At 40.2% G+C, this 19,238-nt stretch overlaps 3 protein-coding genes across 3 annotated transcripts; 2 read left to right on the top strand and 1 right to left on the bottom strand.

Annotated features, from left to right (window-relative positions):
- Window positions 1-1,629: 1,629 nt before the first annotated feature.
- LOC135598890 (transcription factor EAT1-like) lies at window positions 1,630-3,049 on the top strand. Its single transcript, XM_065093329.1, has 2 exons — window positions 1,630-2,448; window positions 2,538-3,049. Exons 1-2 carry the CDS (start codon window positions 1,765-1,767, stop codon window positions 3,006-3,008), a joined length of 1,155 nt encoding a protein of 384 aa, XP_064949401.1. The 5' UTR covers window positions 1,630-1,764; the 3' UTR covers window positions 3,009-3,049.
- Window positions 3,050-5,220: 2,171 nt separating this feature from the next.
- LOC135598889 (CBL-interacting protein kinase 1-like) lies at window positions 5,221-8,155 on the bottom strand. The gene is made up of 12 exons (XM_065093328.1): window positions 7,844-8,155; window positions 7,683-7,745; window positions 7,141-7,212; window positions 6,945-7,052; window positions 6,791-6,871; window positions 6,666-6,719; window positions 6,459-6,584; window positions 6,065-6,367; window positions 5,871-5,987; window positions 5,725-5,796; window positions 5,570-5,644; window positions 5,221-5,486 (listed from the first exon to the last, which is right to left on the bottom strand). The coding sequence occupies exons 1-12, from the start codon at window positions 8,024-8,026 to the stop codon at window positions 5,370-5,372; spliced, it is 1,371 nt and encodes a 456-aa protein (XP_064949400.1). The 5' UTR covers window positions 8,027-8,155; the 3' UTR covers window positions 5,221-5,369.
- A 6,382-nt stretch (window positions 8,156-14,537) lies between these two features.
- On the top strand, window positions 14,538-16,970 carry LOC135598092 (acyl transferase 4-like). Its single transcript, XM_065091619.1, has 2 exons — window positions 14,538-15,250; window positions 15,956-16,970. The coding sequence occupies exons 1-2, from the start codon at window positions 14,837-14,839 to the stop codon at window positions 16,778-16,780; spliced, it is 1,239 nt and encodes a 412-aa protein (XP_064947691.1). The 5' UTR covers window positions 14,538-14,836; the 3' UTR covers window positions 16,781-16,970.
- Window positions 16,971-19,238: the final 2,268 nt, after the last annotated feature.

Below are 19,238 nucleotides of genomic sequence, written 5' to 3'. Positions count from 1 at the left end.
CTGATAGTAGGTTTAGTAGCCCTATTTTTTTTTATTTTGATGGTCATCTTAGACTTATAAATAAAGATTATCTCATGTGGATACTCGTTGGGATCTTAATCTATAGTGAATCATTTTAGACTATTTATTATATGATCGTTCATAAAGTATATTTATAATTTGTATTAGGTGTTTATTGAAATAATTGTTTGTGGATCATGAGATGATGTTTTCTCTAACCCGTTTTCTTTTTTTATATGCTAAGAAACTATAGGAGGTTTCATTAAGATTAATTTTTACGGACGAATACATAAGATTGTTATACGACTTAAGCAAAACATGTATAATAAAGCGATACATCGATAAGTTAAACAATCTCACAAACTTATTCTTATACGAAAACTTCTCTGCTTAAGTAGTTGATAAGAAGTTCTCAGAGCTGCTGCAGTACCAAGAATCCTGGAACAAATGGGAGTTGGTGGAGGTGAGTGATCCACTTTGACTCACTTGAACAATCTTAACACTGCACTGGATATCTCCGAGAAATCAGCATATAACTTTCTTTAATTACATCGTAAAAGATTATAGTAATAGAATATCATATAAAAGCTCAACCGGTAGCAGTTGGTGCAAGTAAATGCCACTTGTATTCTCATAGTCCTCGCCGATCACAGAAGCAAGCATGCAGAGGTCTACCAAGATGGTTCTGGTCTTGAATCAAGGAAACTCCAGATGAAACCTAAATCATCTCTTCTTCTTCTTCTTCTTCAGTAGCTGTCTTTTAATCACAATATTATGACAGTGTCTGCTATCTGTGAAAGGATGAGGACATGTCTAGAGCATGGGCCAACCTCCTCAGGATTCTATCAACTGCAAAGTTACGGGTTAAAAAAGCATGAGAAAAGGGTTAAGATTCCTCTACACCCCAACGCAATCCATCTGTCGAAGAAGATTTGCCCTGAGTGATTGATGTATTGATCATAGACAAACACAATTCCAAGCTTCTCCTCTTTCCAATACTCATCTCCCTTATCTTCGATACCTGTAGTTTGCTGGCTTACAACGACACTCAGTGTTTCTGCATTCCTCTGTTCATGGCTCCAAAATCCCTTGTTTTCACCAGTCTTTTTCGTCCTTTCCGTTCTCTCAGATGTTGGCAGAGTCCCTTAATGGTCCAATTTTGACCATGAAATTTCGGCAGTGCCGCAGTCTAACATCAATAATTATCATAGAAGATGCCACACTGACCTCCGTTCTTCCTTCTGATCCCCTGCAGCTGTGCAGGGGGAATCGGTGTGCCGTTTCACCACACTATCATATCACGCAGTGGCAGCGATACGGAAGATTGTGCCACCGGGACGCGGGCCCCACCGAGGACAGGAGTGAAGGCTTTGGTGGGCCCCGTCCGAGGGGCGGAGGGGAATCTCAGTAACAAACCGTCCCTGTTGTCCAAACTCATGCAGAAGAAACCAACAGCTTTCTTTCACTCCAAATCAGCGTTGCCTCTTCTATATTTGCACATCCCCTCTCTCTTCTCTTCCTCTTCCTCTTCCTCTTCCTCTTCCCATTCCACCTCCCTGCATTTTGCTTTTCACCATGCCTTTAGTCACTTCCCAAGTTGGCTTCTCATCGATGCTCTTCTGAACCCTTCCCCATACATTTCTCCACCGACTCTCCACAGGTTTGTTTGTTAATGTCTCCATATCGTTGTGTATATATGCGTCTTGGTTTTAGCTAACACCATATTTGATGTAGAGATCTCAAGCAATTCGAAGAGAGACAAGGATGTACCAGTTTGGTTCCCATGGCCGGGGGGTTGGAGCAGCAGGAGCTTTTGGTGGCTCATCTCACACTGCCACCACGAGCTACCCGGACTTACCACCACCCGTGGAAGACAACAAGGGCAGCAACAGCAGCGACCTGGAAGAGAAGATGAGACTCCCGGGCTTCTCCCATGACGACCAGACCATCAACGACGCTTCCATGGGACTGGAGCTCGACCTCCACCACCAGTTCGACCTCGAGGCCAAGCAAGAGATCTCCACCCATCTGATGCAAGCCGGCGGCTACCCCCAGTGCTTTGATCCCGCCACCATTTCCTACTCGGCGGCGTTTGGGATGCCGGCCGATGTGTTCTTCGCTGAGCTGCCGCCCGACGGGTTGTACGACCCGGCGGTCCATTACGGTCCGTCCAATCCGCCATTTATGGTGAGAGAAGTGCTCGGCTCGTTTCCGCATGCCGCTGGGTTCTTTGCGGCTGGATCAAGAGGCAGCGGGGAGTCTTATGTTATTGGGACCGAGGACGGGCGTGGAGGGCAGCTTCTCGAGAGCCCACATGTGCGCAACAAGCGGCAGCAGGGAGCTCCGTGGGGGATGAAACAGGGCGGGCTGAAGAACGAGAAGCAAAGAAGAGAGAGGCTCGGCAAGAAGTTTGAAGACCTGAAATCACTGATCCCAAACTCGACTAAAGTATGTGTCCGACACATAAAAAGCTGCATTAATGGTGTCATCTTCTTACTTCTTCATGCTCCTCCTCTCTACGTTTCCTTGCCTCCAAGCCCGACAGAGCCTCCATCGTCGCCGACACAATCGAGTACATCAACGAGCTGCTGAGGACAGTCGACGAGCTCAAGATACTGGTGGAAAAGAAGCGACGTTGGAGGGAGAGGGCCAGGAAGACGGCGACTGGAGACCAAGCAGCTGGCGACATGGAGAGTTCCTCCATCACGCCTCCCATGGACGACGCCGACCGTGCATCCAAGGGCGTGCTGCGGAGCTCGTGGCTCCAAAGGAGATCCAAGGACACGTTCGTGGACGTCCGCATCGTCGACGACGAAGCCAACATCAAACTCACTCGGCGTAAGATGATGAACTGCATGCTTATCGTCGCGAAGGTCCTCGACGAACTCCACCTCGAGCTGCTGCATTTGTCTGGAGGAAACGTAGGATACTCTCACATCTTCATGATCAACACCAAGGTCAGTGTCACACTCTCCCAAGTACTCTCCATGCCTTCTTCTTGTGTTTGAGGCCTAACAAAGGACAAGTTGGTGTTGTTGCAGATTCATGAAGGTTCTTCAGTGTATGCGAGCGCGATCGCGAAGAAGCTCATCGAAGCCATGGATGTGAGTGGCCCAACTTTGCCTGCCAGCTTTTAGGGTTCGCATTATATGTTAGTTGGAGTATGAGGTGATAGAATTGTGCCTGGTAAGACCAAACAATCCCTTTCTCAGTAGTTTCTGATACACCTTGCAGGAAAATAGTGGACTGCAACACTCCACTTTATGCCATCTTTTGCTACAAATATAAATGTCAAGCATCAAGTGAATCAACTTGCAGCATAAAAGTTAAAGAAAATAGAGCTTTATCATAATGCTATGCTTTTAAAAACTGGTTAATCAGAATGAAATATGATAAGAAGTTTCAGTTGGATCATTGAAATGATGCATATAAAGGCATTCAAATTATTCTTGCAATCATATATACTGATTAGAAGTTTCAGCACTCAACAATTTGCTGCGAGTGTATGATATGGACAAAGTGAAACAATTGTTCAACTAGTGTTTTACTTCATATTCAACAAAATAAAGAGAAACAAAACTGGTATCCTACACTCACTAATTCTGTACTAATTTACACAGTTTTCATACTTCAATTCCTGATTTATTTACTACATAATTTGTTAGTGAATCGAAAGAAACTGTAGAGTCTCAGGCAAGAACTGAAAATGAAATATTTTACCTGATTGTTTGTAGAGGGATTACTACATAAATGCAGTGTTTATGTGCTGAATTGATTTCAAACTCAGCCCATTATTGAACTTGAGCCTCAACAAGTGGTCAAGATAGCCTACTCAAGCTCAAATGTTGATTTTAAGCTCAATCAAGCAAAAGAAGCCTCAAGCTAGTTGTGTATAGATGAGGAAACTTGGATTTGTGATAGCAGTGGATAAGGCACCTTTTAGAGATTAGAGATTGAGGTAGAACTACAAAATGAGGACTGGGCAATGGCTGGTGAGGTGGAGAGTGGTAAGATTATTTCAGCTGAAACAACACAACTCTCATGTCATATATATACTCTGTTATCCTTGAGTAGTGTATAGATCTAATGTTATTTTACACTCACAGTAGAAAAATGTTTCCCAACACAATCTCATTTATGATTAGCTTTCTAATTAATAAAAAATCTTTGCTAAAGCTGTGGACAAGACTTTTATTAGTTATAATTGAAAATTTGAATTAGATCAGAAAGTATGCTGGAAAAGGAAGGAAAAAAGAGAGATGATTATATAAGGCTTTTCTCTAAGTAACAGTGGTTTCTAAATTTTCATCCTTAAATTTAGAAATGTTTCTCCATAGTTCTTGGAAGTGAGTGAAACATATAATACAATAAAAGATAAAAATAAATTACTGAAAACAGTTTAGTCGAAGAGAATTATTGAATTAGATATAACTTCTCTTAAACTTGACCTCAGAAACAGGGTGTCTCTCTACAGAATTATTTTTATCTTTATATATAATATCTAATGATCTTTATTTATTTAAATTTTATCTTAATACATCAGCTGTAATCTAATTAGCAAAAAAAAAAAAAACTTGGACAAAAAAATGTTGCCATCTAAATTGACTTCCAATGAATTACTATTTTGTAGTAATCCATCCTACCACCAAATTAACATACTGAAGAATAAGTAGAAGGTTGACATGTGTTATGAGCTATATAGATTAAATATTGTCTATTTAATCACCATATAAGCATTGATCAAACTAATATATATCACTGATGAAAATATATTATTGTGTTCCTCTATGCAATGGTGGTATCACCACATACAATCATTACAGCAAATATCATAATTATCATTTGTATCATCACTATGATGTCACTGCCTATGATTCTCCATGAAAGGAATAAATTTGAAGATGTCAAACAAGTGAGAGAATCCACCACTTTCTTATCTTCCTTTAATTGATTAAACTATATATAAAGCTTTATTTCGGATTTCATCATGTGTCTTAAGTTTTTTCTAAATGGATTTTATTGTGATTTTAAATTTTCATCATTTTCATTTTTAATCATTAGGAAGTGAGGATTTCTTAGCCAAACAGATCTTGAGAAGACAGAAAACAAATTAGACTTCAATCCATATCTCAACCTCTTGAGAAATTTAATTATTTGTATAATTATCTAAAATATAGAGTTTCTGAAATATTTTCCTATTTTTGGGGGGAACTCAGGGGGTTTTCTTGAATTATTTTATTGAAATGAAATAATGTAGTGACCACAATATACACTATTTCTTTCATGTAAGTGTAAACTTTATTTACACTCTGTGGGGTGAACAAGAATTATCTCTTCCACATTCTACTTGGCCCAAAATTTGCATCAGATCATTGAGCAGAAACAGGAATGTCTCCTTCAAAATTGCTGAGTTCTGGCATTGACTGAGCCTTGCAGATGTGTTGGCTCCTGCTGACACCCAAATCACCTGATAGCTTTGTGCACAGCTGCAGTCATCATGCAAAGAGTAGCAATGTTTGAGATTCTCAAAGCTTTTTCTGAGCTTGTACCAATGAGATCGAGTGAGTACCTGTCTATATAGTGTGGAGTCTCCATATGATTTCCTTAGCTCCACAACATACAGAGATGGACTGAGCTCAAACACCTGGACACCACCATCAGAATTGGCATGAGGTGCAGGAAAGCCATGAGTGGAATATTATGAGCAAGCAGATGGAAACCTACCTCTGCAGCAACCGAGAACGATCCAGAGCTCCTTGGGGTTCTTGAACTCTTGCACTGCTGCATAACTTTCAGCTGCAAATGGCAGATTAGTAAGTGTGATTGCCGAATTGGCTCAGATAGATTACCAAATGAAACAAAGATCTTACTTTGCCATGTCCTTTCTGGACTTGGAATCCCATTTCAGTGACGATGTTCTCGATCTTCTCAAACAGATGTTTTGGTGAGTGATTGGATGTGAACCTGATCTTCCTCTCGGAGACATCCTGCACAGGTCGGTCACCAAAGAGGATTTTGTTAGACCAGCATTCTTTTGTTGTGAATCGAAGATAGAACAGATTACCTCTTTCTCGAAGAAGCCAGAAAGATCAAGAGAGGAAGACATCCCAATCAGCTGAAACGCATTGATGTGGGTAGGTGAAGTTCCAATTTCATCTGATTCATTATGCTTGCAGAGCACAGAAAGACTCGGGTCTTCTTCATCGTCACTGGGGATGGCTGCGACATAGTCCTGCTTGAACCATTCATGTGCTTTGATTCCAGCTACATTTATCCTGGTAATAGGACTTGGATCAAGGATTCTTCTCAAGATGTCTCGAGCACCAGGTGATAGCCACTTGGGGATCTTTGCATCTCCCCTCAGTATCTGGAACAAATCAAGAGATCCTCACATCGTTTTCTTCTCAGAAGGGGCATGAGCTAACATAATTTCTTTGGCTCAGTTTCATCTTACGTACCTTCTGATAGAGCACAACCAGATTTCTGTCATCGAATGGAAGAGAACCTGTAAGAATAACATACAGGATGACACCACAAGACCATATATCCGATCTGGCACCATCATAGCCTCTGTTTGAGAGCACCTGGAGATGGTTTCACAGTAAGATGTCACAGATCCACAAAAGATGGATGCGTCTAAATCTTCAGGAGTAGTGGTATCTTACCTCAGGAGCAATGTAGTTGGGGCTTCCACAGGTCGTATGCAGCAACCCATCATTCTGAAAAGAAGGTAGAAGAAATTGAGTGCTCTCAATGGTCTCCGTGGAGAAGGCAAAGATGAACTACGTACCCCAAGATGTTGTGGTAAAGCACTGAGTCCGAAGTCAGAAACCTTGATGTTTCCCTTCTCATCCACAAGAACGTTCTCTGGCTGCAACAACAAACCTTCAGCTTTCTGGCTCGAAAGCTTTACGCTGCTCGAGTATGCTTATTATGTTGCGTACCTTCAAATCTCTGTGGTAGACACCCTTGTCATGGCAGTAGCTGACAGCATCGATCAGCTGCTGGAAGAGCTTCCTCCCTGCTCCCTCCGAAAGCCTTCCCTTGGATGCCTTGAGTGCCCATCGATCGACGGTGATCAAACTCAAATGACGGTGATCGAAGGTCTAAATTAACAGTTACAGGATCGATAATTCTTACAATTTTGTCGAACAATTCACCACCATTCACGTATTCAAGGACCATATAGATCTTAGTTTTGCTTGCTGAGACCTGTGTAATCAAGGAGAAAGCAGAATAGATTAGTGAACATAGCTAGTTTGAAGCTGTAAGTCACATGATCCAACTTACAGAGACATGACAACGATGTGCATGTGCTGCATGACACTGGACGTGCAAGCCTAGTTGTACACCCTATGTGAGTAGTGACGAGTGGTTGGACGCCACCAAGCTCATGCACTTGAGGCCCCCACCAATTTGACCAATGAACGGTGCATTATTGATCGAAAGTTCCATTTCTCGATGAATTATTGATGCGTTCTTTTTTCCTAGTCTTCCAACAGGTGGGACCCACGCGTTGGGAACTGTGATTAATTGATTAATGAATCGATTAAGGGACTAAAAGTGCCGTCTGAGGTTGGATTTGTAAAGGCAACACGAAAGAGGAACTCCGATTGCTTCGTCCTAAAGGGATCCTAAATCACAAGAACAGCGGGGAGGTGGAGAGAGGAAAGAGAGCAGACCTCATGCAACCTGACGACATTAGGATGCTTCAGTAGCTTGGAGGTGCCGATCTCCCTCTTAATCTGTCACCACGCACAAACACAGACATGCGTCCGTAAGCTCAAGCTGCTCAGAGCAGCAAACTCGATTCCTCATCCTCGTCCACATAGATTAGACTTACCTGATCGGTGATGTTGAGGGACTGAACGCGGCTGCGGTCGAGGATCTTGACGGCGAAGCCCTGCCCCGTCTCCACGTGCTTCGCGTACTTCACCTTGCCGAAGTTCCCCTCCCCCAGCGTCCTCCCCAGCTCGTACTTCCCCAGCACTCGCATACCCTCCCCTCCTCCTCCTTCCTTCACCATCTCTCTCTCTCTCTCTCTCTCTCTCTCTCTGCTGCTGCTGCTTGTCCTGGGGGATGGAGGAGGGGATTGGGCAGGCAGTGGAGGAGCTCCCCTTATAGAGGCGGAGGGGGAGGGGAGGGGAGGTGACCTGCAACCTTCCATTCTCCAGCTCATAATAAACAGCCGCTACGTGGCCTGTGTGTGGTGGTGAGCGGGTTTCACGTAGTTTAGTCTTTTGGCGGTCAACAAACGTGATGCGCGTGGGAAGGAAGTAAACGCCATCTCCTTCTTCTGGTCTCAACGCCCACACTTCTCATTCGTTCATCATAGCTTTGGCTGTACCTTATTACTTTGGGACACAATATCTACTCTCCAATGTTTTGGTATCTCATCTTAACTTGATTCGGTAGATTTTAATATGATTGAACAGATGTCAAATAATAATAATAACAATAATAATAATAATAATAATAAACAAGGGTGAGGTTGCTGCTACCTCTCATAATTGGGATCAGTAGGCCCTCCAAGTGTGGATCCCACTACAGTAGTTGGTGATGGCCCTTGTCGGTCATATCCATGCAAGTGTTGGCATCATCTTAAATATTTTCTATTGTTGATCTAATCCTTTTGAACAGCAGTTGTACCTTCCATAAAGCCTTGGAATTGTATTGTCAATCCCAAAAATAAATCTAATTTATGTTATAATCTATTTTATATATATATATATATATATATATATATATATATATATATATATATATATATATATATATATATATATATATATATATATATATATAAAGTGATGAAGTTGAAATTCGATATCAAAATATTTACTAAGTAAATCTAATATCCTCTCTTACATATGGATCAGATCTAATCAACTTTAAGTATAACAAAAAAACAATAAAAGAAAAAGATATTATGTGATAGAGAGAGGACCAAACCTCTACTGAATCTTGTGGTGCCAAATTTTGTTGGATTTCACCAGAGATCTTAATGTAATGAAAAGGTGTGAAGGATTCCTAGTTGGACTACTGTGGTATATCATTGCTGGCATAGTCTTCTTGAGACCATGGTTTGGTTTGTGTAGTAAGGCCAAAAGGAGATCAAATCTAGGAAACTTCATGCCTCATATATACTTAAAGGTTGTCAATTTTGACTTTGACCGACCTAATGATCTAGAAAACTATGATGTGTATGTATTAGACATGGAAGGAAGGTCACATGCACACCTCGAGCTTGTACACATCATCCAATAAGATAAAATATGAAATATATTTATATGTGGGGTAACTTTATATTAAGCATGTATCAATTAATATGTTAATATGTGTTAAATTAAAAAAAATCAATTCGAACAAATAAGATTGGATGATTAAAACTGATAAAAATAATAGAAGATAAGAACAATTATTGAAGATAAGAAGCTTTAGCTTGAATACAATAACATGTCCCTCTCATATATATATAGATTAGAAGGAAGGATTTTCCTCAACAGAATGAAAGATTTTCCTATTTCCTTATATAGTTAAAGAAATCTTATCTTCTATAAAAACAATAAATTTTTGCTGCCTAATTTGATTGATAATAAGGTTGACAATTTATAAGTTTATGTATCTTATACCACCTCCTAATTTTCTTTATGGTAGTGACATATCGATATGTATGTTATCCCATCACATCAAGTTCGTGAGAGATCACATCACTATAATTTAAAAATGACCTTTAAACAAGCAAAGAAAGAGAAAAGAACAGGAAATTGCACACTAAAATTAATATGATCGAATGGATATGCTAAAATACGATTCAAAAGCGTAGCTAAGTGAGAGAGGAGGAAGAAGCAATGATAACCTTGGAATTCTCTTGTAAGAGTCCAAATCCATTACTAGTTTTGATAGGAGGAGAAGTAGTCTTTGTGTGCCATCCTTGCTCATAGGAAGAGACAATGAACCTCCCCTCATGGGCATGAAACGGGCGGTAGAGAAGGACGTCTTGTCTCCTTCCCTTTCCTTTCTCCATTACCCACCTTCCCCACATGCACCCTCCCCTCAAATAATTCATGTGGAGGCCGACGCGTGAGGACGTGGAGAGCTCGTCTGCCGATGTGCACCTCCATATCAGCATCAAATCCTAACCAAGTTATTATGGTCATTAAATAATGAGAAGATCGACGATAATTATCGTAGAGAACTCAAACAGATGAATTGAGATGTCTGGTCATTTCATGGTTGTAAATAGGTAAATTTAGATGCTCCTATCGGCAATTGTGATGGCTGGCAAAGCATATGGCGCAATCGAGCAAAGTATTAAGCACCCCGAAATCCTCCTAAAAAGGGCACCAAAAAGGCACATTATGATTGAGGAAAAAAAAGACAAACAAAATGGGGGTGTCTCTTTTCTTTGGTTGGCTGCCACCTCCACCACAAGCTTCGTTTTGGTTCTGTCATGAACCAACCCTCAAAGATTCATTGAATTTTTTGTGGTTTTGCAATGAGAGTCTGTGACCAATTAAGCATTCTCTCTCATAAAAATATTGGGAAGAGAACAAACACAAAGATAATTCAAGAAAAAGTTGATAGGACAGTATTTGCCATCCTATCAAGATTTGACATGTTGACATTAACAGTTAACAAATAATAAAATAACATGATCGAAACTATCATGCCATCGTAAATAGTAATGGAAATTATTCTTCCAATAAAAAATACTTTGGAGGTTATATATAAACATCCATCGAATGAAGAAATAGATTCTTCTCTCGTCTTTTAAAACTAACTCTATATGCTTTAAATTAGCAATTGCATTGCGTATCGACTAACTTAGCATGAGAGCGACGAACACATACGACAATCTTTCCTCACAGAAGTACATCCGACAAACATATGTAATTATTTTTATGATTATTATTATTGAAAATCAATTAAGTTTACGCAAGTGTCGATTCTTAAGAGACAAATGCAATGAGTAAAACAACATTAACTCTCGGATTTAATTGTTCAATCAGAATATATATATGTATTTATATTTATTTATTTATTTATATATAATCTCACTACGGTGGAGTGATGGTATGAGTGATAACTGTCTCTATCACAAACACAAAAGTGTGATGCCGATGTGGAAAGAGCTCCGTCAATGTAGATAACATGACATTACTTATGTGTAGATAGATGGACGATTGTTGTGTTGTAATGAGTTTTAGTTCGAGAGATGTATGGTTAATTAATTGTGGAGTTTGGTAGCTTTTTAAGGCTTTATAATTTACTCGTGCTTAAAATAATTTTTATATTCATCCCATCAAATTTGAGTTATAATAAATTATTAATATAATAATAAATATAATTTAAGGTTAAGATCCATTTTAACTCTTATAATTTTGACCATGGGCCTCTTAAGCCGGTTCACTCGTATTTAAAATAATCTTTATATTTTTAAAAACATAATATATAAGCTCCATCCATCAAGTCTGACTTGATAGACGTTAGAATTTGCTTATATAGCATGTTGACTTATAATAAACTATTAATATAATGATATATAATTTAAATTTAAAAAAAAACTAAGACCTCGATCAATGGCGAAAGGAGGTATCGTCGCGAAGCAACCACCAGTAGCAACACTAAGCCGCTGCTGCTTAACAGGGCATTGTATGCACACAACCTCTTTTGTACTGATGATGAGCTCAAGAGCTTCTAGTTATTGCTCACCAGCTCCAGAGCATATGCCACTATATCACCCATTACGACACAACCCGCCACCATGAACGACACCCATTTTGATCCTGACGAGTACCACCATATCTTATAAGCTACCCTTGTCATGAAGCATGACATCATGAAGACAAAGAGCAGGTGAAAGGAGTGATTGAGCTAATCCATGTAACCCTCTCACACTTCTCACTCTCCCCGACTAGCTTATCGAGGGAAAGGAAGCGATAAAGATCGTAGTGACGAACAAAGGCAAAGAGACAAAGGTAGAAGAGACTGAAGGTGGAGATGAGGGAGAGTTGGACCACCACATCGTAGGCACAATGGGTGGGAGTACAAGAAAGGACGAAGTAAGAGACGATGGGGGACAAAGGCACCCAAGAGAGGGAAGAGAGACTAGGAGACCACTGTGTGCCTAACCGCATATCCACTTGAAGCAAGATCGGAAGCTTCTGAGCTCATCGTTAATACGGGAGAGGCTATGTGCGTACAACGATTTGCTAGGCAATAACGACTTGATGCTACTACTGGTGGTCGCTTCTATGACGATGCCTCCTGTCATTGATGAAGGTCTTAGTTTTTTTTTAAACTTAAATTACATGTATCATTATATTAATGGTTTATTATGAGTCAGCATGTCATGTAAGCAGACTCTAACGTCTATTAATTTAGACTTGATAGGAGGGGCTTACATGTTACATTTTTGAAAATATAGAAATTATTTTAGACATGAGTAAACCAAGAACTTAAGAGATACATGACCAAAATCACAATGGCTAAAATTGACTTTAACTCTAAATTACATGTATCATTATATTAATAGTTTATTATGAGTTAGCATACAACGTAAGTAGATTTTAACATCTATTAACTCAAACTTGACATAAAGGACTTATATATTATATTTTTAAAAATATTTAGGTTATTTTAAATACAAATAAATCATAAGAGTTTAAAAGATCTATAGCTAAAATAGATAATAACCCATTAATTTTTATATAATTCATGTTATTATTTTCTCTTGGTTTTAACTTAAAATGTCTTCCTTTATATTTGACGTCTTCTTCCACGCTAATCTTCACTATCCTTAATACTAATATTATTTATCATATCGTTGTCGGATGAGATGATTAGTCTATTATTTATCATATGATATCGAACCTAAATCATCAGTCTAAATTGCGATAATATATCCATAAATCTTTTAGTTTAGTCTCATTTTTGATGTGGAATTAAATCGGAAATTTCTGTATCCTCGTGTTATTACAGTGATGGAGAAAGATAGCAATGCTATGGTGATCCACAACACATAGGATTCTGCGATGAATGGGGAGACAACCACTCGTTCTCACATTGCTAGATGGCCATGAAGGGACGTTCATTCATTGCCTGTTAGCCTGAGCTACCTACACACATGCACATGGCTTGTTGTGTTCTTTCCATCTCTCAGCACACGAAGACAGGCGGGGGAAGGCGACCCACTCATGTGTTTGGAAAAATATGTTTTAACGGAATATTTTTTTTGGTTTGTGTGATAAAACAGGTTTCTAATCAAAATAATCAAAAGTATATATAAACTTCGAACAATATAAACAACATGAAATCAATCACAAAGTAAAACTAAATTTTATCGTATAAAACTCAATGTAAAAAAAAAATCATGAAATCATAGTTCATCTTAAAGTTTCATTATCAATAGTAATAATAATAGATTTATAATAAGTCTTCTCTAAAATAATAAGAGGATCTTAATAATATCAAGACCACACATCTTGAATCTTGGTTCAAGAATAACATATACTATGGATGTGAGAATTTTAGGTCTCATGATAAATATAACAGGAAAGCACTTCAGAGAGGGTAAACTATAGATTAGCACCGTTAGGATTATAGAACTTATCACAAGAATTCTTCACATATAATTTAGATCAAAACTGATAAAGTTTAACCACCGATAATTCTTCACATATAATCAGGTAGAAAAACTCAAAATTCTAATTTTCTCTCTTCTCTCTCGCGCCGCTACAGTTCGCTGCAACGTCGAAACCCTTCACCGTTCACAGTTCCGTCCCTGCAATCTCAGTGATGCTGCAAGCCACAAAACCTAAGTTTCATGGCACCTTTCCTACGTACTAATCCTATGTTGTACTGATGAATTGTCCAAGTTAAGGCTGCTATGTATCAGATCGAGGGCTTCCTCCGATCAATGGACCTCAAATGAATGATCTTAATTTTTTCCGAAAAGAAAAATTAGATTCAATTAATTGTTTATGACGACCAATGCTCTGTTTATCAGAGCTCAAAAAAGAAATCAAAACGGGAGACCAATCAGACCTCCTCAGATAGTCCTTTTGATTACGTTTTGCAAAATCTATCAACTAATAAGCACAACGATTAGCCTCCCTAAAATAAAAATGAGAGATCTTAGAAGCCTGCATAAATATGGAGAACGATTTCGAATACAATTAACATATCTCTAAGGATGTTGTTCCTCTTGATCGAGGACTCCTAACAAATTTGAAGAGCATCAGTCTCTCTCTCAATCATCGAAAACCTTAAAACCATCTTGCCAACTTGGGAAGGACAAGAACAAGCCCAGTTGCCCAATCTACGTCGACTATTTTGGATTATATTTAGGGTTCTATGGCGAACGTTTAGTGCACGACATATTTACCTGTGAATACTTGAAGGGCTACGCAAAGAATTTTATGACTTTCTCCATCAAATATGAGACTATCCTCATGTTCAAAGAGATACAATTCAATGTGCTACAGGTGATTAAGACGACATGGATCATGATCGAGGACTCGTGATCTCATCCTTACTCTTCCATAGCCCTCTCTTATCCTTCATCTATTTTAACAGCACCGTCATGACAGAATACAAGCTTTCATCTCACCACAGATTGGTGAACACGTTGTACATGTTATTGGCAAAGCTAATTGTCCTAACGATGTATACCTATAACTACTACTGAGAACGAAACACTTGGAAGATAGAGCAAAGGCAGCACCATGGAGGTCGTCAACTTCCCTGCACCAAACCACTATACATGGACCTCAGATGTGCTGCAAAAACTCATACGGCACATTGACACAGTCCTCTGTCCATAGCTGCAACTATGAGCTTTGCTGTGACCAGAACAAGCCGGTCCTTCGTCGCTCCATGCGAGGAGACGCCGAGGGGCTCGCTCGGCCTCTCCTTTATCGACCGGGAGCCCGTCTTCAGGTATGTGGTGCGGTCGCTCCACGTGTTCAGGCACGGCCGGGAGCCGGCCAGGGTCATCAGGGAAGCACTGTCGAAGGCGCTGGTGAAGTACTACCCCTTCGCGGGGCGGTTCGCGGACGATCCCGACGGCGGCGGCGAGGTTCGTGTCGCTTGCACTGGCGAGGGCGTTTGGTTCGTCGAGGCCAAGACGGACTGCAGCTTGGAGGACGTGAAGCACCTCGGACCCCCGCTCGTGATCCCTGAGGACGCGCTCCTGCCCATGCCCAGCCCCGAACTGAACCCCCTCGACGTCCTTCTCATGATGCAGGTAGCGTGTTTGGTTTGTTGATCAGTGAGTTGATTGGGGTAATAATGGTGACATGATGTGTCACGACGTTGGCCCCACTTGGGCGTTACTCTGTCCGAGAAGGAGGGCAATAATGCTGACTCGACATGCGTTGACGTCGTCCGCTCTCAGACAACAACTCCGTCGTTGTCTAACCCCGCGCGCTTGACCAAGGCAGAGGAGGACGACGACCGAAGCTCGCCCATACCCTGCGAAAGTTCGGTTCTCCACGCAGCGTCAGTAGCAGTGTCAGACGCGATCCTGCCTCCCACAGGCAGGCACGCCAGGTAACGCTAAACCACCCTATAAATACCCTCGAGTTCTAAACGAATGGGGACTCTCCTTCACTACGAAAACTCCCTCCCACATCATCTGACTTGGCCATCGGAGGGGTCGGGCCGAGCTTCCGACCCGACCTGTGTGCAGGTACAAGGAGGAGGTTGCATCTTCCTAGCGCCGCGAAGAAGCTTCGCTCCCACGCAACATTCTCTCCGGACCATTGTGACCGGCCACCCCAGCCGCCCCGAAGAGTGCCACGTCGGATCCCCGCACATTCAGACCCGAACCGAGCTGTGACGGCCCCGAGGCCACGGCATACAGTTGTTTCCCACATGAGTGATAACGAATGATCACGTTCATCTGATCGGCCACTTACCAAAACAAGACTGCACTCCTCTGCTCTCTCAGGTGACAGAGTTCGTGGGCGGCGGATTCGTGGTCGGCCTCATCTTCGTCCACACCATCGCCGACGGCATCGGCTTGGCACAGTTCCTCAACGCCGTCGCCGAGATCGCCCGCGGCCTGCCGAATCCCACCGTGGAGCCTGCATGGTCCCGGGAGGTCATACCCAACCCACCTAAGCTGCCTCCCGGTGGCCCGCCCGTGTTCCCCTCCTTCAAGCTGCTCGACGCCACCGTCGACCTGTCCGCTGACCATATAAATCACGTCAAGGCCCAGTACTTGGAGCTCACTGGCCAGCGCTGCTCCACCTTCGACGTCGGGCAGTCCCGAACGCGCGCCATCAACCTGGACCCCGGCGTCGACGTGCACGTGTGCTTCTTCGCCAACACCCGCCACCTGTTGCGCCAGGTCCTGCCCCCCGAGGGTGGCTATTACGGCAACTGCATCTACCCAATTACTGCCACCGCCTCAAGCGGCAGGATCGCTTCGGCCGAGCTCATCGACGTCATCAGCATCATCAGGGACGCCAAAGCGAGGCTGCCGGACGAGTTCGCCAAGTGGGCCGCAGGGGACTTCAAAGACGACCCCTACGAGCTCAGCTTCACGTACAGCTCGCTCTTCGTGACGGACTGGACCCGGCTGGGCCTCCTCGACGTAGACTACGGCTGGGGCAAGCCCCTCCACGTTATACCGTTCGCGTACTTGGATATCATGGCGATCGGCATCATCGGGGCGCCGCCGGCGCCGCAAAAGGGGACTCGGGTGATGACGCATTGCGTCGAGAAGGAGCACATGCAGGCGTTCCTGGAAGAGATGAAGGGCTTCGCCTGAACCAGCAGCAGTGTAGTTCTTCGTATCCTTTAAAGAGTCCAATAATAAAGTCCGAGTCCAACGTTTCATGCATGCTTGTCATCAAAACAAGAAAGAGGTACTTGTTTATTTGTATGTCCATTTACAACAAATAATAATGTTGATCAGGTTGTTCTGTCTATTGCTGTAACGAGGGCATAAGTGACTGAAGATGATGATAAAAGGTAAATATATAATGATAATTTTATATCTTGTATGTAATTATTTTGATATAGAAAAAAAGTTTAAAAGTATGAACATTACTTTTACTCTCAAAAAAATAATTTAATTTTAAGGTTCTTCTTGAATAATGAATCTATAAATTACTTAAAAAATTACTTGATGTATGTAAAATTATCGTCCATGAAGATAATATTAAGTATATAGTACATCCATTTTATCATTATAGAAATAAAAATGTATCTAATTTGGAGTTAACGAACTCGATTGATATAAAAAATAAGTCAAGTTCGATATGTCAAGCTATTAGAGCTCGGCAAAGTTCATAAATAATTTTTTGACTAATTTTTTGTAGTTTACATGGCTTGAATACTAATGATGGATGAAACCAGAGTATTGTTGTATAGAGGCATCTTTAGCTAAGGTCCTATGTTTGAAAGTATTGCTAACACATTGTTATCGTATATGTCAACCTAGAGTGACAGTTAAACTTAGAATGAGTTCAAATATTACCGATTTAACAACTAAACTGAAGGTCTCCATGAAATTAATATTTTATGTTTGGTGAAACCCTTTGGTCACTAAACATGTTTTGTATTTAGCAATGGATTCTTTTGGGCTTCATTTAATTTAAAATATCCATTTACACTCGATAATATTTTACATGAGGTGAGATAGTAATAAGAGTTTATATGACATTACTATGGAGTAGGGTATTGTATTCCTTACACATGGGTTAGTGTCAATATGGAGATTTTGGGGCTTCGGTGAAAAGTTTTTGATAGTATGAAAATAAAAAAAATTTATGTTATTTAAATATATCATTTTTAGAGCGTGTTATCATATAATGTCTAAGCTCGATGGTATTATTGAGTTATGTTGAATGTATGTAAATTAGTGAAGAGTTAGTGATATGTACCTGATCACATTGATATATTTTAGTGTCATTTGGTTCGAGAAAGGATAAAGACATCATTTGTAGTGCTGAGGGTATTATTTCATCAAATATTGCAAAGTGAGTTAGTGAAGAGATATATGGAGAATTTATAGAGGAGATGAGGTGCTGCTAAATAAGAGTAATAAAGAAGTACATGTCTAAAGGAGAACTACTAGTTACTAGTTGATGTAGTGAGAGGTGTCCTTGGTAGGGTTTGAGGTGTACGCATATGAACCCAATGATGAATAATTATTGTAGTGGCTCGTATTACTAAAGGAGTAAGATTTTGGAAGGAAAAAAATAGACTCATTACCAATAATATGACATGATACAAAGATCTTTTAAGCTTGAAGATTATAGCACTGAAAATCATTATGCTCAAGGGAGCATCCAATGAAGATGTAAGACTTGGATCTTAGTATTAATTTGTGTGAAGCATAGGGACGTAAATAGGGATAACATAAATAATCAAGTACTTTAAGTTTTTGAAGGATTGTGATTTTGTGAAATAGTTTTTCAAATAATGACTTAATATTGTAGGATTGGGATAAGCATGCGGTTAATGAAGTAAATATAGTTTGAAAGACTAGTGACCAAAAAGTTAGTGATATTAAGTCTTAGTGTAGGAGGGTGAGATTAGTTTGAATTATGTGTTAGTGATTTCGTTCGACAAAGCTAACTACTTGAGATATGTGTGGTGATGACTTTAGATATTGTCTGACACATGATAAGAGACAAGTTATTAGAGCTTAGTATTCACCTCCTCCATTATAGTGGACTATTTTAATGGTGGATTCGTAGAAGTTCTTGACCACTTTTCTAAAATAAGTAAAAATTATGATAATTTTATATTTATATTTGAGAGGATATAATCATGTATATTTAGTGAAGTAATTTATAAAAATAATATAAAATCTAAAATTATTAAAGGAAATGATTAGGGCACAGCCTTAGATATTAGTGTAAATGATTTCAAGTGGTTTAGAGCGAAGATGTTCCAAAAGATACTCTATGACTTTTTTTTCACTAAGGTAAGCATCACAATGAGTTATAATTCTACTTTATTTCAAAGTTGAAAGAAAGTAATAAGAAATTAGTTATTATTGAATGGATGATGACAAATAACTAAGACGATAATACAAGACATTGATTGGAACAACAAGTGAAACAAGAGCGATTTAATTATTTTTATTCTAGTCTCAGACTAAAGTTGCCCTCATGCTCAGTTCTTTTACAAAAATAAGTTTGAAAAGAACTTAATAAAGGTGTTAATTTATTTATATAATTGAGAAGTAGAAATAAGATTCCTTTTAATGTGAAGTC

This window comes from Musa acuminata, chromosome BXJ2-1 (assembly GCF_036884655.1).
Source record: "Musa acuminata AAA Group cultivar baxijiao chromosome BXJ2-1, Cavendish_Baxijiao_AAA, whole genome shotgun sequence".
NCBI classification, from domain to species: Eukaryota; Viridiplantae; Streptophyta; class Magnoliopsida; order Zingiberales; family Musaceae; genus Musa; species Musa acuminata.
This window is presented reverse-complemented; position numbering and strand designations above follow the sequence as displayed.